This window comes from Herpailurus yagouaroundi, unplaced genomic scaffold, assembly GCF_014898765.1.
Source record: "Herpailurus yagouaroundi ecotype Mexico unplaced genomic scaffold, PumYag 140, whole genome shotgun sequence".
Lineage (NCBI taxonomy): Eukaryota > Metazoa > Chordata > Mammalia > Carnivora > Felidae > Herpailurus > Herpailurus yagouaroundi.
In genome coordinates, this window is record NW_024412395.1 from 76,808,792 (window position 1) to 76,831,313 (window position 22,522).

General features: G+C 37.5%; 2 protein-coding genes across 4 annotated transcripts in view; both read right to left on the bottom strand.

Annotated features, from left to right (window-relative positions):
- The window catches only part of BOLL (boule RNA binding protein), a 72,039-nt gene extending 57,330 nt beyond the window's left edge, over nt 1-14,709 (bottom strand). For 2 of the 3 annotated variants that reach the window (XR_005790451.1, XM_040475774.1), the window contains exons 1-6: nt 14,572-14,709; nt 10,854-10,997; nt 8,246-8,337; nt 6,333-6,387; nt 4,279-4,354; nt 1,146-1,273 (exon numbers count right to left, since the gene is read on the bottom strand). Coding sequence is in view for 2 of the 3 variants with exons in the window: in XM_040475774.1 (XP_040331708.1) it covers nt 1,146-1,273; nt 4,279-4,354; nt 6,333-6,387; nt 8,246-8,337; nt 10,854-10,997; nt 14,572-14,592 (516 nt within the window). In the remaining variant the exon portion in view is untranslated. Of the gene's footprint in view, nt 1-1,145; nt 1,274-4,278; nt 4,355-6,332; nt 6,388-8,245; nt 8,338-10,853; nt 10,998-13,568; nt 13,683-14,571 lie in introns of those variants that run through there. The other variant, XM_040475775.1, reaches the window with a different exon arrangement.
- LOC121030356 (lysine-rich arabinogalactan protein 17-like) lies at nt 14,608-15,283 on the bottom strand. The gene is made up of 2 exons (XM_040474674.1): nt 15,037-15,283; nt 14,608-14,987 (listed from the first exon to the last, which is right to left on the bottom strand). The coding sequence occupies exons 1-2, from the start codon at nt 15,281-15,283 to the stop codon at nt 14,608-14,610; spliced, it is 627 nt and encodes a 208-aa protein (XP_040330608.1).
- Nucleotides 15,284-22,522: the final 7,239 nt, after the last annotated feature.

Genomic DNA, 22,522 nt, shown 5'->3' on the forward strand with positions numbered 1-22,522 from the left:
AGAGAGAGAGAGAGAGAGAGAGAGAGAGAGAGAGAGAGAGAGAGAGAGAAGTAAGGCTTGATCCCATGACCGTGGGATCATGACCTGAGCCAAAATCAAGAGTCAGCCCCTCGACTGAGTCACCCAAGCACCCCACAACACTTCTTCTTAAACGAAATATACAGCTACAAAGTTTTATAAAAATGTATCTAAAACAAATCTACAATACTCCACAATATATAATATTCCTACATTATTTAAAATTTCAGGGGCTCCTGGGTGGTTCAGTTGGTTAAGTGTCTGACTTTGGCTCAGGTCATGATCCCACAGTTTGTGAGTTTGAGTCCTGTGTCAGGCTCTGTGCTGACAACTCAGAGCCTACAGCCTGCTTCAGATTCTGTGTCTCCCTCTCTCTCTGCCCATCCCTTACTCACACTCTGTCTCTCTTTCTGTCAAAAATAAGCAAACATTAAAAAATTAAAAAAATAAAATTATGACAAATTTAAGGTGTCAACTTAAAAATGAGTGAGACTATTTATAATTTTTCAGAAAATTTTTAGAGGCTGTAGAAGAAAAAACTTTGAAGACCACTTTCCTAGACAAACTCTCACACAATACATACAAGAGCTAGATGTTCACTGCACTCTTGATTACAGAAAAAAACTTAAAATGTCCATCAATAGGGGAATATACACTGATATAATGGAATATTATAAAATATTAAAAGTGAATTAGATATACTAGCATCAGCATGGTTTAATCTCCAAAAAAATAATGTTGAATAGAAAAACTAGATTATTTACATAGTGTTTAAAAACCACCCAAAGTAATACTACCTATTGTTTAAGGACATCTACATGTGTAGAAAAACCATAAAATGATAGGAAAGACATTCTGGTTATATATTCTGGATATATCTGAGGAGAAAAAGAGAGTAAGAATGTGGGGGCAAGGAGACTTTACCTGAATTTCTCATATTTTATTTCCCCCTATTAAATGAACTTAAGTAAATATGGCAAAATGTTAACATCTGTTAAATTTAAGTGGTAGCTACATGGTGATTATATTATTATTTGTGCTTGTCTGTGGTTGAAATATCTCAGAAATAAATATTTTACAAAATCAATAGAATAGATGGAAAACCTTCTAAGATGAAAATTACTTACAGGCCAAGGTGGTGGAACAGAAGTTACCTCTGGAGTATGAAAATAAGCAACACCATTATGATAAGTGTAAGGATATCCAGTTGAAGTTGTTAGATACATTGTTCCAGCTGCAGGCATTATACTGGAACCTAAAGCAAAGATTAAATAATAACAATAACTAAAATGTTCAATTTTCTTTTAAAATGGTAATTTCTGAACATTTGAAAATGTTTATCTTAACACACCTATGTACTTATGGTAAAAATTGAATGTTGCAAATTAAAAAAAAATCCATACGTTAAAGTATCTTTGAAATATATGTTTTCCAACTTACTATCTTAGAGCTTTTATTACTTTAAGGTGAATAAGAGAAAAAGAAACAAGTTCAAAAAAGAATACTAAAAATTCATTAACTTAGATTTTAGTACCAATGTAACGAAACAAAGCTTAACAATTTAAATTATTATCAGAAAGGCCATTATTTTTATAAATATAAATTATAAAGTTAACTGAAGACTATAGACACTATAATAAATTTCCTAAGACCTTAGTAAGACCTTTTATTTGTAAAAGGCCAAAGATGATGAAATCAGTGAGGTTGGAAAAGATTCCATACTTTCCTGAAGGGATTTTTGTTCTACCCCACAAATTCTTTGGATCTACTCTCACAAGAATTCATTGACACTGTAACTCTTATTCTCTAGCTTCCCTTTGCTGTAACTGCTGCTGTTGCAAACATAACCACAAATCTTCCATGTGGCTAGTTCTGGGTCCCCATCTCTTTTCTCAGATCAAGTTATTACACTCCTCCCCCCAAATTAAAAAATATGTATGTTTTTGTCAGGAGAACACTTGGAAAATTTATATAAGCCAAGTTAGATTAAGTACTTGACCAGCAAATTTATGTAAGTTATTGGAACTGGCAATCCTTCTTCCAGTATATCAGTGATTCTCAAAACTTAACATACATTAGAATCACCTAGATAGCTTATTATCCAGGGCCACGTTTGCAGAGATTTAGATTCAGTAAGTCTGGGATAGGGCCTGAGGATTTGCATTTTGACAGATCCCAAGTGAACTGTTACTGGCTGCAAACCACACTGTGAGTAGCACTGGCCTACCATTTTAAGCAGCACTACTGCTTCTCAGCCTTTATATTTTCACTGTATTTCATCTAGAGTTGTTACTGCTTACTTTAGTGATTCTTAATCCCATCCTTTTGAGAATCTGATTAAAGTCATGGAGTCTTTTCTCAGAGATATATACTGAAACAAAATTTTGCACACAATTCATGAAGTTCATGGATTTGCCTCCAAAGATAATCAAGGAACCACAGGTTTATCTGCTAAATGAATGAATGAATGAATGAATGAATGAATGAATGAATTTTAAGTCAGTACAGTTCCAGGGCATTGAACTTGGCTGGTGATACAGCCAACAAGAAAAAAGAAAAAAATTGGACATACCGTATTGAAGTTAGGCTCTTGTGGGAAAGATAGTTATTAGGTAACTAGACAATTAATCAATTAAGACAATTTTGATAAATACATTAAGACGTAGTATAGTCTATTATACTAGGTAGTATGAATGTTCCAATTGTATTTAATTTGTGAGGAAATGATGTTTGGGCTGAGCTTTAAAGAATGAATGGGATTTTAATGGAATGGCAAAGAGCATTCTAGGTAAATAGTGTATATTAGGAGTACGGTATGTTCTGGAACTGAGATGAGGCTAGATGGCTAAAGCATGGGAAGAAAAATAAAGGACAGTTCAAAAATAAGCAGGAAATAACTTAAGATGTGCACTTTTGAAAGATTACTCCGGCTTCCTTGTGTATGATAGGTTGGAAGGTACCAAGACTGGATTCAGAAAGACCAGTTAGGAGGCTTTTCCAGTAATCAAGGCAAGGAAAGTGGGTAGCTCAGACTAGAATGTTGGTAATGGAGATGGAAAAAAAAGCAACAGATCTGAGAAAAAATTGAGATAAGAATCCCCTGTATCTTGAGAATCTACTTTTATACTTAATATTTATTTGCAGAAAAGTATAATGAGCTTTGGAGTCAACCTGTCCTGGATTTGAAGGCTAATGCTACTATTTGGTTATATAGTTACTTAACCCTATACTTTTCAAATTCACCACCTGATTGAAAGTATTCAGCTTAGTGATTCATGGTTTTTTTTTTTTTTTTTTTTTTTTTTTAGCAACTTGTGGGTCATAATGTGAACATTACTACTTATACCTACTGCTGGTGATAAAAAATGGTTACTACGTGTCAACAGCTTAATTCTTGGAACAAGAAAGAAGTATTAATCTACTGAGGACACTTCAGTTATCTTCTAAATTAACAAATAACTAAGTCAAAATTAAACCTGATTAACTTCTAAATTAAAATAGACCACCCAAATGAGTACAACTATTAATTTGTTAACAGATGTACAATAAACACCTAATGTTTTACACATCCCAGTGGACATTAGGACACAGCTAAGGAAGAATAAGAAAATTCAGTTGTGAATTTTCTAGCCAAAGACTGTTATAGAGTTTAATAAATATTTAGGTAAAAAGCAAACTGTAAAGATGCCTAATACAATAAATAGGAAGATTGAGAAAAAAAGAAGAGTAGAGTTGAAAACCTTGCAGAAATTTGAGAAAGGCACATAATATAGCCAATTATTAAAGCTTTAGGAATTGTTCCCTCTGATAATTATGACACATCTAGTTGGGTTATAGTACCTACCATGCAACTAAAGTTTCTGATATTGGTTCTTTATTTTTATGTTCAGTATTTTAAATTTAAATTTCTAATTTTAAATTACTTTTCTAATTATAAAAATTTCCAATTCATAATGCCAAATTACTTCTAATTACCTTTGTAATTTTAAATTATATTTTTATTTTAGAAGAGTTTTCCTTTAAAGATGTAATTATATGTAATATATGTAAGCACCATTATTTATGTAAAATTTTCCCTACCCCCTGAAAATCTAACATACATTAATTTGTAAGAAATATTCATTTGATCACCAACTTTGTTGAAATAACTTTATTAAATTAAAGAAGTCTGACCTTCTAATTAAATTCTAGAAAAAGTCCAATATTTCAAAAAAGAACCATGTAAAAATACTGGAAAATGCATTAGTTCTCAATACATACGAGGAATTCCTACTTGTTGTTTTCTTATTGCTGGACCAATGTTCAGTTTCTTATCTTTATAATTAAGTTTTTCAGCCTAGAATAAAAAAATTTTTTTTATTATTTTGGCACTACTGTTTTATAAAATCAATAGTGAAAAACTAGTGAGAAACATTTTTAAAATTCAGACTATAATAGTTTTGAAAGCAGCAAGGAATACTGGAAAGGACAAAGTCTTTGAATATTAAAGATATGGGTTTGAATCTTGGTTCCAATGCTTTGACCCTAGTTCTTTAATGGGAATACAGTCAAGCCTCTACTCATAGATCCCATATTTGGGAATTCACCTATTCGTTAAAATTATTTGTAACCCCCAAATCAATACTTGTAGCAATTTAGTGATTACTAGTGGACATGAGCAGAGAGGTGAAAATTTTTAATTGCCTGACATATATGGTCCCAGCTAAGGTCAAACAAGGGAATACTCTGTCCATTCTTGTTTCAGCTCTTACGGTGAAAACAAGAGTCCGTTTCATGTTCTGTTTAGTGCCATGTTTTTTGCATTTTTGTATTTTATGTTGGTGATTTTGCTATCTTTTTTATTTTGCTATTTAAAATAGCCCTCAAGTGTGGTGCTGAGGTACTGGCTAGTATTCCCAAGCACAAGAAGAATGTCATTTGCCTTATGGAGAAAATATGTGTTACATGAATCTAATTCAGGCACGTGTTACATAATGCTGTTGAACAGGAGTTCCATGTTAATGAATCAACAATATATATTTAACATGAAGTCTTTAAACAGAAACACACATAAAACAAAGTTATGTATTCATTGCTTAATGCAAATAACGTATGGGCATCTGGGTGACTCAGTTGGTGAGGTGTCCAACTTCAGCTCAGGTCAGATCTCACAAGTTCGTGAGTTTAAGCCCCGCACTGACAGCTCAGAGCCTGCTTTAGATTCACTGTCTCGCTCTCTTTCTGCCCTTCCCCTGCTTGTGCTCTCTCAGAAATAAATAAACATTAAAAAAAAAAAAAAAAACAAAGAAGAAAATAATGTAACCAGAAACTTGTGGGAACCTAGTCTTGTATTTCTTCTAGGAACAGCAGTCCAATATTTGCCAATTCAGTGTTCATGGTGACTTTAAAGAACATAACTAGTATGAATAGTGGGGATCAGCTGCATGTGATTTAATATATAATTCAAACTATTTTTTTCCTTAAAAATTAACTAACATTTACCAAATTTAGTTATTACACTGAACTGCAGGCTATAGACTTTTTCTATGAATGTTCTTAGTTTATATAACGTTTTTCACAAGAGGGAAGTAATCTCAGATAATTTCACTCTAGTGTTGTAGTGTTTGTAGGAATTCAAAGTGCTATCAACTAACACTTGAGAAAAGATATATCCCCAAGTTCTTAGTTTAAGCAAATAAAGTAAAAAATTATATTACAGCTTGACAAACAAACGCATGCAATGATTTAGAATTTTTCTATTGATAAAAATCTATGCTTAATCTTTTTTAAAAAGATTTTTAAAAATATGTTTTTAAAAGTAATCTCTACACCCAACCTGGGGCTCAGACCTATAGACCTGAGATCAAGAAATACATGCTCCACTGACTCAGCCAGCCAGGCACCCCCGTTTAATCTTAAAAAAAAAAAGCCAACAACTTTTTTTTTTTAAATTTTAGAAAGAGAGAGAGAGAGAGAGAGAGAGAGAGAGAGAGAGAGCAAGAGTGTGTGAGCAGGGTAGTGGCCAGAAGGAGAGAGAGAGAATGGCGAGCAGCCTTCACGCTCAGTGTGGAGCCTGACACAGGGCTTGATCCCATGACCCTGGGATTATGACCTGAGCCAAAATCGAGAGTTGACCACTCAACTGACTGAGCCACCTAGGTGCCCTTAATCTTTTTTTAATTCAATTTTTTTGGAGACCAATGTTAGTCTTAAGATGCAAATAAGTTAAAAATTTTTTCTAGCAATTGATCATTGTACTGGAATGTTAATACTAAAACAAATATCCTAAAGGATTAGTTTCAAAAAAGGAAGTTGAATACAGTAAGAGATCTTACCTCTTGTAAAATTTTTTGTGCATCTTCTTGTGTTTCAAAAGTGATGAAACCATACCTAAAAAAATGCATTAATTATTTTCTTTAGAACATTAGAGTTATACTAAGATTAATTTTTTTTCTTTTAAGCATGGGTCACTGTAGTAGTGAGCAGTTTTCTAAGGTGCCCAGCATGCAAAATTTAAGAGAATCATTCACAGCTTAACACTGTCACCTCCTCATAGACTCAGGACACACACACACACACACACACAAACAACAAACCAGGATCTTCAAACAGTTTCATATCTGACTTGTATATAAATCAGGAAAGCATGAAAGATTCAAGTTCTGGCTTACAAATTAGGATGCAATAAATTTTGGTACAGAGACATAATCACCTTTTAAAATAATAGATGTTTGGCTTAAATAGGAATCAGAGTAGGGAAAAAAATTTCAACACAAAATTTTTTTAAATTGGTAAATGTTTATTTATATGGATGTATTATTATTAGCATATCTAAACTGATAATGCAATTACTAGTATTTCCCAAAGACAAATAAAAAATATGTACATCCCAGACTTTCTACCTGCTGTTTGCATGGATAATTGTTACCTCCAGAGTACAATTCATATAATATTCAAGATACAAATATATTTTGAATGCAATGTCCAAAAAGCCAAAACAGATAGACAAAATGATATGAAAGAGATAAAACAGTATATCCCCCTGCCAAGCATAATTTCTACTTAGGTAACTTAAGGAAACTAGAGTAGTGCTAAATATCTTGACTGTTTTCTTCAATTCATAGTTACTGTATTATATAAAAAGTTTCTTCCTCTAACAAAGAATTTCTCTTTTTCTATTTGCCCAAACATTAAACAAGGATTAAGGAAATACTTTTACAATAAATTTTTGATAGAACACATACACCACCCAGTGGAAAAGGCATAAAATACAGTTTACATATCTATGTTTTTAGTGGTAAAAAGTGGATATTACCAAAATATTGCAAATTCTATTAACCAAATACAAGAGCTACAATCTCACTTCTTCCTAATACTATTTGTCAGTCTGAGAAGTATCTCATTTGTTTAAAAATAACATCTCTCCAGGAACCCATCTCTTCCAAAGTGCTCACTTGACATTCTTACAAGTTGCTTCCCTCTAGTAGAATTTTCTATCTACGTTGTTAGTCCTTTCTCTTATGTATGTCCTGCCTCTCTTTCAAGAAAATGGACATAATCCTTCACTGATCTCCACTGTCTTACCCATTTTTTTCCCATGGATATTTTATTTTATTTTTTTAAATTTTATTTTTTATTTTTAAAAATTTACAACCAAGTTCTGTCTTACCCATTTTAACTTTGCTATCAAACTTCTTAAGTAAGTACACTATGTAAACTACGTCTTCTCTGAGATTTGGCTTTTGTATAAACCAGTCCACTGCAATAGCTCTAAGGTCGTTAGCCATTTCTAGACAAATCCTCCTGATTTCTTCCCAATTTTTATTCTCTTTGATTTGGCAATTAAAAATCATTCTCTTTAGAGTTATATTTCTCAGGTTAGTTCCTTATCTCTGTGTCTAAAGCAGGCACACAATTCCAAGAGCATCTGATTCCTTTAGCTTCTGGTTCCTTAGCTACTGGACATTAGTTACCCAACATTAAATGCTTGCTACATAACATTGAATAGTTCCTCAGCCAATGCAAGAATAGCTTCCTAACAAATTAAGGAATATTATAGTGTCCTCCCCCATGCCAAAATACACACACACACACACACACACACAATGCAGATTAAAGGCAAGAAGAAAGAAGAGAGCATGAAATTCTCTTTTTAAAAAATGGAATCAAAATAAGTTAGCATACCAAATCTAGTAAGCCAATAAAAATACAATAGTTAATTCTATGTACTATCTATAGCAATACTAACCCTTTGGACACTCCAGCTCTGTCATTTACAATCTTCACTTCTTTCACAGACCCATACTGGGAAAAAAATTTTCTTAAATCATTTTCATTTGTCTAAAGGAAAATGAAAACACAAAAAATTGCTTTTAATAGCATTTAATGGCTTTTAAAATATCCTCTAATTGCTAAAAAATGAAACAAGTCTTATGCTTGTTTTGGAGACAGAAAAGATTGTAAACAAACAGTAATATAAATGTAAGAATGCCTCTCAGCATAAAAACAGTATATAAAACCACTAAATTATTAAAACCAATGTAAATACATTGCTTTATGCAGTGACTATGATGTTAAACTATTATAATCAATGAAAAAAATTTAAGCTGAATTGCTTTAAAAACAAAAAGAAAGTTCACTCATATTTAAAGGAATTCTTGTTGGCCAGTTAAAAAAATAACGAATTAGGCACGGCTATAACTATAGTAAGGGCATATTACTATTGTTTTTTTGTGGCTCAGAGAGGCCCATGGTCATGGCAGTGGAACTAAGTTGTTGGTGTATACCAGTCCCTCTATTTTAATCAGCAGTCTCCAGGAACAGTAAGGTCTTAGGAAAGGAATACATTTCTAAAAGTACTTGAACTCAATTTGTGATGTCAATGAAGTAGCTACAAGATTTAGAGTTTTTAGATAGTTTATCTGTACTCAACATACATTTCAGCTAAATAATGACATCATAATATTCAAAATAAAAATCTGAATCATCATTGGACTATAATACACAAGATATCTACAAAGATGGTTTTAACTGCAGTAGTCTCATAATACAGTCATTTTATCTTTTCCTACAATATTCACACTAAATTCATTGTAATTTCATTTTCTGGTTCAGGTATAACTACCCCATGGAAACTTTAAATATCTTTAGAAAAGAATTTCTTTATATACACAGAAAAAGGCATGCCCAACAGCAGTGCTATGCCTCTTATATACATTATCAGGTTTTAGTTGGTAGCCTACAGCCTGGTAAATTGGATGATGACAAATACTGAGATAATCTTAAGAATAACTAAATGCCTCTTATTTCAATAAACTCAAATGGAACCAATGCCAGAAGAATTTCTGTTAGAGATTTGAAAACAATTCAAACTATTCTCTGATAGAAGAATCACTAGTTCAATTTTGCAGCTCTACTTCCTAGTTGAAAAATATGGAGACAAAGTCAAAGATTAAGTATCAAGAGGGATGGGCTATAAGCTTCCAAAAAGAAGAGTTTTAAAAAGTTTGACACTGTTTGCTACTACAGAAACCCATCCAGGAACCCATCTCTGGATGTTCATTTCCTTGTTGTCATTTGTCTATGGTTTTGGAAACGGTATAAGTATCAGGGAGGGAACCCTAGCCATTACCTTAAAGGTACAACTGTGTTCTAACAATGGCCTCTTAAGTTCATAACGTAGCTGATAAAATTCAATAACCTAGAATAGCCTAACCATATGAATATTTCCATTTATTGATAATTTATTTAAAAATATACTAAGTGTTTATGATATAAATTAATTCTGAACAAAAATACTCAACTCGAATATTTATGCTCAGCCGTTAATATTTTTCATAGAAACAGAAAATCTTTTTAAAAATTAGCATTTCATTATAAATCATTTTTATTCATGTTTAGTGAACCAATGACATACTTGCTTAAAAATCATTATTTTGACAAATACACAAATACAGTATGTGTATCATTTCTCTTGAGAAGAAAAAAAGTATTTTCATCCAAATTGCAAAAGACTGATTATAGGGAAATAGTGAGTAATAAATGTCAAATTTATTTGACACATCTTTGGCACAAAGATTTTTTTTAATTAAGAAAGACAACTATCCCTGTAATTTTCAATATATAATATGGAAACTTGGAAATCTTTCTACATATCCACTTAGAAGTAAGGATATTCCACTTAAAATAGCATGCAGACCTTTCCTATAGGTGTTTACTACTACCTCCCAAATGGGGGTGCTAAAACATCTCACAAACTAAGCTTCTCTGAAAGAGTAGAATGACTGATTACATTATTAAAGTGTATTAATGTTATGATGTTTTATTCTGACATTTTTTTTTGTGATCAGATTCTAAATTAGATGGTGGAAAGCAATTTTGATGCAAGTTTAGGAGGTTATTCAATAGGAACTTGAGAATAAAGTTGGGATAAAGAAACAAATTCATAGGACTAAATTTTGTGTTTTTTTAAAAAATTGCATTTTTTTTCGAAATTATTACCATGCATTACTTTTTTTTTGGAGTATGACATAATAAAGTATAATTAGTGTGGTATGGTGAAATAAGGAATATGGAACTATGAGTCAAAACAGTGGGATTCTAGTCTTCACTCTGTCACGAAGCAGCTAGGAGCCTACAGATATATCAGTGAGCCTCAATTTCCTTGTATGGGAAATTACACATATTCTTTTTAACCAACACTGGTATTGAAAGATTCTTTATAGTAAGATAATGTGAAACCTACTAATCATTATGGAAATAGCAATTGTTATTTTTGCAGTTGTACAAAAATTTTCTGAGAAATAAAATAATTTCTAATGCAAAAAATACACTATGTTACATGCATAAATAGGTACCTTAAAGTCAATTCCTCCTACAAAGATGCGATTAGGGATCACTGTTCCATATCTTGGGGCACTTGTTGGGTTATTCAAAGGCACAGGTGACACAGGATTAGGGGATGGAGATAATGAATCTGTTTGCGTCTGATTTGATGTTTGCTGTAAAATAAAATTCTATTAAACTTTTAGCATTGGGTAGAAGTTTGATGCAGGCTGAAAACAATATCTTTCAAAAAGATGAGTCATTTAGACAAAATGTAATGTTTTAGACTTTAATTTTAGTTTAATATTATGAAGATTATAATTAGAACTAATACTTTTTTTGGAGCAATAAAAATATGGGAAATGTAGAATCTACTCCACTACAGAGAAAATCTTAATTACTTAAAATATTTCTGTGAATTATTATTAAATATACAATTTAAATATTATAAATATTGAGGAATATTAAACTCAAAAAACAGAAAGAGAAAAGCAGCCCTGACAGCTGGGAACTGGCTTTGTTCTGGTGTTGTTAGGAGTTGGCCTCGAACTCACAGCTAGGCTATGGTTGTTCTCTTGTTAACAGGCATTAGGCAAAGTTACTCTGTGATTGTGATGGATCACAACAAAAACAAGACCATTCCATAACCATGTCTGAACTCTGACAAAAACAAAAGCATTGTCCAAACCATAAGAATGACCAAACAGCCCTCTATTCTGGCTGATATGTATAACTGCTCCATCTTTATCAATCACAGCTTTGGCTTCAATCTATTTTTCTTGCCTTCTAGATAAGAATTAGCAGAATTACTCCCACTTTCTGACAACATGCATCTCACAGTAAAGCCGTTCTTCCTTAAACCCTATCTAAAAAGAGCTTAACACAAGTCTAAATCCCATAGTAATTTCTTTTCTAGCACCCTCTTACCAAAAGGCTCCATGGTGCATGCTCTTCCTTGTGGCAACAATTCAATACACCCAACTTTAGTGAACTACAGTATGTTCCTGGTAGTCTTTGGCTAAAGGGCACTGACATAAATTCTGACATTCAAGTTCACTGTTTTTTAACTCTAAAGTCAAAGTTTTAAATGCACTTGTCAATTTGAAGATTGAACTGGTTTTGTAAAGAAAAAAGAAATGTACATACCTATATCTCATAGGCATAAATTTTTATACTAAAGATTGAACTCAGTACATACATGTTCATAATTCTAAGTTGGGGGCCTAATTTAGATTCTAATAAACATATATTAACATATATGCCTTTGCATAATGGCAAGATGGTAAGCTCTTAACCTACATCTGAAAAAAACAAGACTTGAGAATAGAATTTTGAAGAGAAACCAACTTAAGCACTTGCTAATTATTTTCGTTCTGGGAACATTAAACAGGCTTCTCAGACAGTCTAATGTACTAAATGAGTATGCTTCAAAAATCTTGGTTTCAGAATTTCAATTCTCTGAGAAACAAATACATGAAAAGAACAAATGGAGTTGTTCTTTTTCATAGTTGCTCTCCTGTCTCACTTAATTGGCCAATAAAACCATGATCCCTAAGTCAATCCTTCAAGATATACAGAGAAATGACTAGGCCAGTAGTGACTACAGGGCTACAGGCTGGACCTCATTGCGTTCCATTCTGCATCTAGTGTTAAGGAGGAACAACACAAATTCCTAAAAAGGAGTTCATAAAAACACCTATTAACCCACAGAAAAATAATCACATTTAATAACTGCTATGTTGTAGTTTCCAATTAAAGAAATTGGGGAACCAATCTTAAAAGCATTCTCTCCGGGCATTTGGAGGTTATTTGTAACTTCAGTCACTTTACTTCTAGGATGTAGTGCAGAGAATGATGATTTTGGGATGCTTAGTTTTATTTTTCAACTGTGGATTTGCATTGCTAGAGATAATAGCATAGCTCTAGTAGATACAATCTTGTCTGTTTACAGATTGTAAAATTTTAAAAATCAGTCTTCATGAAATTTTCTTCTGAAAAACAAGTTCGACAGATGAATTCATTTGTTCTCCAATTTGTTTAAATAAAAGTCATTCCATTATTTTTCACAGAGAAAGGACATGAACAAAAGTGAACAGGTGCTTTATTTCCAATCTTGAGAAACTAGTTAGATGATACCGAGAAAGGAAAAACATCAACTTTTTATATCCTGTTCATTTCATTCTCATTTCTAAGGCTCCTGCTGTACTGTGGGTTCCTACTGCCTTATTTTTCTTCTTACCACTTATCACTTTCCAACATACTATATAGTTTACATATGTTTATTGCTTACCACTTTCCAATGTAGTGCAATGTTCATATGGGAAGGGATTTTGCCTATTTTGTTCACTGATCATTTAAAGTGGAGATGGTACATAGCAGGTGTTCAATAAATAATTTGTTGAACAAACGAATGAATCACTTCTCCCTGCTCATGATATCCCAACCATTAGGCAGAGGGTTTAAGAATACAATATGAAAAGAACCTAGAAAATATCTTAATGTTAGTAGTGACAAGGCTTAAGCAGAAATATCTCAATTCCTCAGAGAAGGTTGGCGATGCACTGAGCTAATAAAGCCTCAGATTCCACCGGTAATAATTTTGCAAATGTATGAAAAGCACTTAGGCAGGTGTTGTTAGATTAGAAGTAAGGGTTCTTAGTTTAGCAAAACTTCTAGCACTAAAGAGTTTATTAAAAATTTCCTTCAGAGTAATGTGCCCTCACTGCCTCCATCCCTTGAGAATTAACCTCGAAATCTATCATCCACTTTGCCAGCGAAGACAACGGGAAGAGGGCAGGCTAACCGTCGCAGTCAAGTCCTCGAAGCTCCTTCCCCTCCGAGGCCAGCAAGCTGAGGCGCTGGAGGATATGGCCGCTGCGACAATTTCCTCGGGTTCTCTCGGGTCATCGTGAACTTGGGCACTGACACGAGGATCCAACCCCTCCCCACCAAAGTGCGGGAGGGAAAAGAAGGCTAGCCAGCGAGAAATTTTGACCCGCAAACCCGCCAGAAGCAGTGGCTGGAACCCTCAACTGCACCGACGCGACGGGGGCCTCGAGCGTCGGCAACAACTCGGCACTCACGTGGTGCGCACTGATTGGCTGCCAGAGGGGCGGGGGCGGGGCACAGTGGCACCTCGCCTCAGCGCCTCAGCTCCTCAGGCCTGCTTCGTCTCCCGCCCCTCCCCCACCCGGCCCTCAGCGTCTCGGGCGCACACCCGGTATTAAAGTGTCCGGGTCCGTCCAGGGCCACGGTGCCCCACCCCTCCCTCCAGGTCTCTCCGGCCTACCGGTCCCCACTGACTAGCCTGGGAAAGGCGGTGTCAGCCGCCCTGGCAATCCCTTGCGGTGGGCGTCTGGGCGGAGTCCGGCCTGAGCAGGCGTCAAAGACGGTGCCGAGCCCGGTTTCGGCGGGAAAGCTGTTTTTCTAGCCCAGCCCCGCCTGTTGTACAGGACCCGGCCACCCGCTGCCTCCTGAAACCTTCCGGCCATTTCCGAAGTCCCCCAGCCAGCCTACACCCGGTCCTGGCCTGGTGGTCCCACCTTCCCGACCCCACGACCCGACCCGACGGGGCCTGGAGGGAGGCCGCTCTTCACGGTGGTCGATGGGGCATCCTGTCCACGTTTCTTCCCGAAAAAATAGAGGGCATTTGGGCCCTAGACTTCACAATTCCAGCCCCTCAGGAACGGAGTCCACGTTGCTCCTTCCCCTTGCTATCCCGGGGCCGGAGGCCCTGACTGCCGTACTCACCGCCCCGGACTCGGTCTCCATCTTCCTCTACGCTCTTCAGAACCCAGGGGAAAGGATCAGAAACCTGAAGTTTGAAAGCACCTTCACACCAAGGAAGCAACACCACGTTTCCCGACGGACACTCCCCCTGGCGGCGACGGCGGCAGTGGCAGCTGCAGGGGCGCAGGCTCGGACCCGGGACCTGAACCTGCCACCCGGTAGGGGGGGGTGGGGAGGAGCAGGCGACGTCGCCTCGGGCGGCGGGGCGGGCGGGCGCAGCAAGCCGGCGAGCGGCGCGGGCGGGCGGTTTCGGCTGTGGCCCGTGGTCGCGGAGCTGGGCCGTCTGGGGAGGGAAGAGCGTGCAGCAAGTCGGGGCGGACGTGTGGTGTGCAGACGAGGGCTCGGCTCTGGGGCCACTGTCGCCTGCTTTCGGACGGCTGGGGAGGAGAGAGCGAACGGTTATGCAAAGCACCATGCACCGCACACTTTCCTCTCTTCTCCCCTTTGGAGGAAAGTCGGCGTCTGGGACTGGTGGGTTTCGAGAGGTTGACGTGACCTCAGGCTTTACTAAGCAGCAAGAGGCCGGTTGAGGGGTGACTTCGGAAGGCTGGTGCAGGGCCAGGAGGACGGTTTCCAGAGTCAAACTCTGACCCCCCCGGGCCTGACGCGCCAAACTCGGGGACTCCCGAGAAGCCTGGGACTCCGCGCTGCACCTGTTGTCGCCGTCACTCATCCCCGCTAGCGGGCGGGGCGGCGCGGGCGGCTTGGCCGGGACCCGCCGCGCAGCCCAGTCTGGGCCTCGGCGCCCGTCACAGGCTGGCGCCCGGAGCAGCTCCCGCGGGCCCCTCGCGGCTGAGCACCGCCCGGCCGGCCGCAGCAACAGCCTTGAGAGCCGGTCTGCCACGAGGCCACCCGCTCGCCAGAGGGGGTGAGCACTGTGCGGCTTGACTGGAGCGGCTCCGGCGGCCTTGGGATAGCCTTTGAAAAGAGTACTTTGTAAAAAATATCTGTGAAAGGTAGCTGAGAGTTCTGTATATCGCCGCTATAATACATAATGTAATATTATACACACATATATGGTATATAAATATATAATATATAAGCGGTATATAATATATAATCAAGTTGTAAATAATTACAACTAAGTAAACATGTAATAATGCTGATGATTATTGCACCTACCATTTATCAAGAATTCATTTTGTGCCAGTCACAGTGCTTTATAATCAATATCATTTCATTGTTCTCACAGAAACCCTTCAAATAGATACTACTGTATCTATAGATACAGAGCTAAAGCTATAAGAGATTTAACTATAAGAGCTAAAGAGCTAAAGCTCTTAAGAGCTAAAGCTATAAGAGATTTAACTGGGATCTCTCTGACGATTCATGAGCTTAACCATTAAAACAATGAAAAAAAATTTTTTTAATGTTTTATTTATTTTTGAGACAGAGAGAGACAGAGCATGAAAGGGGGAGGATCAGAGAGGGAGGGAGACACAGAATCCGAAGCGGGCTCCAGGCTCTGAGCTGTCAGCACAGAGCCCGACGCGGGGCTCGAACTCACGAACCATAAGATCGTGACCTGAACCGAAGTCGGATGCTCAACCGACTGAGCCACCCAGGCGCCACTAAAAATTTTTTTTTTTTAATATTTATTTATTCTTGAAGGAGAGAGAGAGCGAGCAGAGGAGGGAGACCCAGAATCTGAAGCAGGCTCCAACGCTCTGAGCTGTCAGCACAGAACCCAACTCCGGGCTTCAGCTCATGAGCAGTGAGATCTTGACCTGAGCCGGAGTCTGATGGTCGACTGACTGAGCCACCCAGGTGCCCCATGAGCTTAACCATTTTGACATGTGCTTTTACAAAGTTAGCCATAACAACTATTAAAAATGACATTAATAATAACTTTTGTACTCTCTGTTATAAAAGTTTGTGTTATTTGACTTTAAAGATAAACGTTGAAAAATATGCAGTATGACTTAATTTGTAATCTGTACAGAGATTAGCTCTTCATATTATTTACCAAAAATAAAATGGGAAGCATAATTTTTTCACTGAATACAGTTATTCAGTCATTAGTTTTGCATGCAATTTAAGCTCATTTTAGGTTTTAGTTTCTGTGGAAACAGAAAGGACAAACCTAGGGGCGCCTGGGTGGCGCAGTCAGTTAAGCGTCCGACTTCAACCAGGTCACGATCTCGCGGTCCGTGAGTTCGAGCCCCGCGTCAGGCTCTGGGCTGATGGCTCAGAGCCTGGAGCCTGTTTCCGATTCTGTGTCTCCCTCTCTCTCTGCCCCTCCCCCGTTCATGCTCTGTCTCTCTCTGTCCCAAAAATAAATAAACGTTGAAAAAAAAATTAAAAAAAAAAGAAAAGACAAACCTATTCAAATTAATACTCATATTCTAGAGCAAAATAGTTTTGCTGTTCACTAACAGAACTAATTTTGCGTTTTTTTTTTCAATAGTAATGATGGGTGTGAGTAGTTATTACTATCCCCTCTTTTGCCCAAGACTTTAATTGGCTGAAAACCCTTCCTTTTGAAGACTGTCTTCACCATAAAAGGTGTTCAGTGTGTAATACACAAATTAATCAACACAATTTAGGGGATATTAACTGTATTTCAAGGCCCCTGTTAGGTACTAGGGGGATATACTGTATTTACAGTAGATAATTATTCTGCTTCTCTTTTCATTGTTAAAGCAAAAGGAATTTTTGGTTTTAAAATTTGGATAAATCATGTAAAAGTATACAATTCAACTAGTAGACATTATAGAGTTCCTATTGTGTGTAGGACCTAATATTAGGCTGTATGTTATGGGAGATAGGAGGATGAACAAGATCAAATCCTCATCTTGTGTGTTTTTCAATCTAGAAGGGGAGAAAAGACTAGTTGCTCAAAAATAGTAATGACACCTAAATGTGCTTATAATTAATAAGACATAAGCAGAACAGGATAAGTGATATATGAACTGTGATCAAAGATCTATGGGAGCATAGAGGACCATATAGTGGAGCACAATGTCCAGGGCTGGGTAAAAGCTCCATCAGAACTGATATTCTGGTCTGGGTGGGAAGGTGAAAGGAAAGATACTGAATCCCTGTCATCTATTCAGCATTAGGCTAGGCTAGGCACATTCTTTTTTAGTCTTTTTAGTTACCATTCTTGCTTGCTTTCTCTCTTTCTCTTTGGAAATCGAAGCCTTGGAAAGGTAAAAGTGACTCAGGTAGTTACATTGTTAGTAACTGGTAGATACAGTTTTCAAAACTTGGTTCTATTTGACTCCATTTGCCCATGCATAGTGTACTCTGCCATGTTATTTATACCGTGGTAATGACTTAGAATTTTATTCTGGAGACTTTGCAAATAAAGGGCCATTGAAGGTTGTTGAATCAGGAAGTTACAAAATCAGAGCCAAAATTTATATTCTCAGATTAGAGGAACAGTTTTTAAAAGACTGGAAACAGAATTGAGTCAGGTGCATACTACTCTAGTGAAAAATAATGGGGACCTAAACAAAAGTAGCAGCTCTGAGAATAAAATACTGGCAAAGGGTTAAGGAGAAACCAGAGAAGAACTGAAACTTGGACGTGGTGATGATGGGGAGGGGTTGGTGAGGATGGTTCAGAAGTTTCAAGTTTCAAATCCTGGAGATGTCATTGACAAAGATAAATATAAAAGTGCAACACATAACAAATTGCAAACCTAATATCCCATTTGCTTATATTTCCGGCCAGCATCCCAACATCTCTCATCTTTTTCTTTCACACAGTCTGCTAAAAGTATAGTTCCTGTTTCAGAGATTTACCCAAAGCTGCCTTCCCTCTTGCTTGCCTTCCATTACTGGCAGTTTTCCCATTACTGCCTCTTGAGTCTTCTAGCCACACATTCTAACTCCTAATATCTATTTTAGGCAGTCCTTTTCTCAATAACCCTTTGGATGTGTGCTCTAGCTTATAGGCCTAGATAACCATTTGTGGGCCTCCTGTGGACCAGGCTTTACCCTAAGGCAGGGTCTATGGCTACGATGAAGATGTGGTTCTTGCTCTCCAACAGCCTGTGGTCTAGTGCCAGAAGGAGCTAAGTAAATAGAAAGTTCATACATTCAATGTAGCAGTAGAAGAGTTGCCAAGAGCAGAGATAGCCCAGACCAGGAGTGACTTGGTAGAAAAACATGAAAAGTCATGTTTAGAAGATGTCTCTACTTCCATTTTATTTCTTTCTAGTTCCCAAGTCTATTAACCTGTTGTTGTGTTTTGGAAGATGATCAGATGCTTTCTTTTTCTCTGTGATGATTGGATATTTGAAATGGGAGAGGTGAGGGATAGGATGTTTATTTATTTATTTATTTTTTATTTTATTTTACTATTATTATTTTTTAGGGATAGAATTTTTAAAAATCTGCCTTAAGGAAGCAAAGAGTCCAGTGCAGATCTTCTTTTCCTTTACAGAGTGTAATACTTACATTTAGAGAGGGTGTTACAGAGCTAGTCTAGACTGAAACAGTAACTGATTTATTGAAAAATTCCTTATAAAATTCTTTTATTTGGTTATGCTGTTTACTTTGAGCAACTATTTAGACACAAGAGTATACAATATAGAATTGACTGTTCAAGATAAGGTAGGAGCTCAGTAAATAGTTATAAAATAAGAGACTAAATCAATAGGCAACCCTCTCTCCACTTTCCATTTTATCCCCACCCCTTACCATTTTACTCTTACTTCTGAAATAAGAGTAAAAAGCAATCATTGTCAGAGAATCTTTTTCTTGATCTACTTACACAAGTATGGTTTAATAATTCTGCACGTTTTCGGTTGCTTTTTAGGGGAGGACCTTGTGTTTGGAACATCCCACCTGCAAAGTCCTTTGAATATTCACAGATAATCCTTAAGAGCAAATGATACACCATTTACAAAAATAAGACCTATGAAGTAAGACTTCAGTGTAAGAATGATTGTCCTGAACTTACTGTCCACTTGTAGATTCAGGCCTTTGCCTTGGCTTGCCCCTTTATTTTACCTTTACTTGCTCTCACCTTCTGACCACCAACTGCTGTTTTTTTTTAACCTCTTTCCATTGTTATTTCATCCTTAGATTTTATCTTTCTGGGAGGAAAACATTTTCATCAACCCTTCTAGGGTCCCTGGCTGGGTCTGAAAATTAAACTGACAGTGATTAACAGGACAAAAGCATACAAATTTTACTGAATTTTTACATGTACATGGGGGTCTTCATGAGGGAAGGAAGACCTAAGAACTGGCCAGAGTAGGAAGCTTTTGCATCTTTTGGACAAAGAAACAATAAATTTATGAGTAATTGACAAGACAAAAGGGTTTAGGCTAGAGATAGTAAATGGTGAAGAAATAACTAGAAAGATAAAGGTTAGTTTATCAAGGTTAGTCTGAAGATTCCTCTGGTGCCCTGTCTCTGGGCTGATAAGAGTCTGTCTCCAGTAAAAGAATTTATTTCCTGCCTTTAGGCAGAAAAGGGGGAACTTTTTCTGTGTTTACTGCTTCTTAATTGCTTTCAACCCCAAATAATTAGTATGTCAAAGAGGCATGTTTTGGGGTGACATATTCTGGTTTACTTCATATACATGAGGTGTTTTCACAGGTACTATCATGACATCTCTTAATTCATGTTTCTCCTACCCATAGGTGTCTTGGCAATACTTCATGTCCCTAATGTCCTCCTATTCATGACGTTTCAAACATCTTTTTAAAAAAAATTTTTTTTTTCAACGTTTATTTATTTTTGGGACAGAGAGAGACAGAGCATGAACGGGGGAGGGGCAGAGAGAGAGGGAGACACAGAATCGGAAACAGGCTCCAGGCTCTGAGCCATCAGCCCAGAGCCTGACGCGGGGCTCGAACTCACGGACCGCGAGATCGTGACCTGGCTGAAGTCAGACGCTTAACCGACTGCGCCACCCAGGCGCCCCTCAAACATCTTTGTGTAAACATTTCTTTAATTGTCACTTGTCCACTCCTCCAGCAACTATGTTGTTTTTGAGTAGTGAGCAATTGTTGCCTTGGTCCACTCTTATCTTTTAAATCTAAGAAAGGCCACCATGTACCGTTGCATTGGTTACTCAGTACATAAGGGTATCTGGCCAAAGGACTAGCAGGCTAAGATCCAGCTCTTGCTGCTCCACTCACAGAACCATGTAGCCACAGGCCCCTCCATTCAATGGGAGTGCCTTTTTCCAGTTCATAAAAAGATGCTGAATGTACTGGTGGCAGTCCTACCTAATTATAGCTCCTGCACCATAAGATGGTATCAAGAAACACTGGTTTATGTTCATCGTGTTTTACTATCATATTCTTAGACATCAGTGACTCCTTGACATTTGGAAAAACCTTTCATCTTGGTAAATGCTGCAAGTGGCTTCCTCAGGAAGCAGACTCTGAGATTTGCATGCAGTGGTTTTGGGGAATCTTGAGTTTGGGAACAATACCTGAGAAGAAGGAGGGAAGCAGGGCTGGGCAGAAGAAGTTGAATTGTGATTTTTGCAACAGAGTCCCAGCAATCCTAGGATGACCTTCAGAGTTGTCCCTAGAGACCAGGGTTCCCCTCCCCACTACATCCCATATCCCCAGGTACCCATCCATAGACGTTGGATGCAGGCTGCTCTCAGAGAGGAGTCAGGACTTTAGACAAGATTCTCTTTGGCTGAGGGCAGTTTCTGGAGAGGGACTCAGCTGAGGACAGCCCACACTCCCAGCATCTGGTGGAACAATGGCTCGGTCCTCAAGGGGAATTTGGGCAAATGACAGCATATACAAAAGTGAGTTCATAACCATCGAATGACTTTTTCTCTACAATAGGGTTAAGCAGGTTTTTAACACCTTCTTTTGGTTGAAGGAAAGCATGACAAAAACAGAATAACTCCAGGAAAAATTTAAACTTGTTTTTTCTTAGAGAGGGTACCTCAGAGATTGCACGTGGGACAAATACCAGGAGCATAGATCTGGTAACCCAAGACTGTGACATTGAAAGTTTAGGTTGCAATTGTGTTTAATGATTGCAGGCTAAAAAACAACTTTCTATGAATTTGCCTTCTGTTGGTTCTGTGCTCAAGAAAATATCCGTATTGGTCATCATTGGGGAAATATAATTAAAACACAAAGTCATTTCCCAATTCAGAAAACCTCTCCACAAAGATATAGAGACAGAAATCAGTTTCATCGTTAAATAAGCATGAAATCTGTGGTGCACACCTCAGGCAATTGACTAAGACATTGCAAAGACACAACAAAGAAAAGAATCTCACCCATTTATATTGCCAGGCAGACATAACCCATTGCATCACACATAGTTCACCGTAACCTTACCTAGTGATTGGGGTCACCATCTTATTGGCTTTAACCAGAGGAAAAACAAACTTCTCATATCTTTATAACAGGAGGTAGTTTTGTGAACTGGAGCAAGGCAAACACCGAAGTTAGGCTCTTCTTCTTACTGGAACTGGGAAATAGAACTATCTTTCTTAATGTTTGCATTTCAAAAAGATGGTTTTTGAGGGAACATTCTTGAGTTGTGATACTGGCAAGATGCCTAGTTAGCCATTATAAAGGTTTACATACGTGTAAAAAAGAGAAAGAAATTCTAGAAAAAAAAATGGGGGGGAGAGATGGGGAAGTCTTTTTCCTTATTTCTACTGGGATAATTAAGCCTATTTTTTTTTTAAAGAATCTCTACACCCAACATGGAGCTCAAACGCACAGCCCCCAGATCACGAGTTTCACGCTCTACCAATTGAGCCAGCCAGGTACCCCAAGCCTTTTATTTTTAATCTGTATTTGCTCTTACATTATATATCTGGATCTCTTTAAGGTTGGGTCTTCCCGAAGCACTGAAACATTTTAGAAGCAACTAAAATTCAAAGCTATTATTTAAACATCTGGAGTAGGAAGAGAAGTGGAGTAGCCAGAAAGGAAACCAGGGAAGTAGACAAGAGCCATGGCCAC

What these genes read in the sequence shown, in the direction of transcription:
- LOC121030356 (XM_040474674.1), bottom strand. Translation starts at nt 15,283, where the DNA reads ATGAGTGACGGCGACAACAGGTGCAGCGCGGAGTCCCAGGCTTCTCGG. An exon ending in AAAGGGGAGAAGAGAGGAAA is followed by an intron (nt 14,988 to 15,036) that starts GTGTGCGGTGCA and finishes TCTCCTCCCCAG; the next exon opens with CCGTCCGAAAGCAGGCGACA.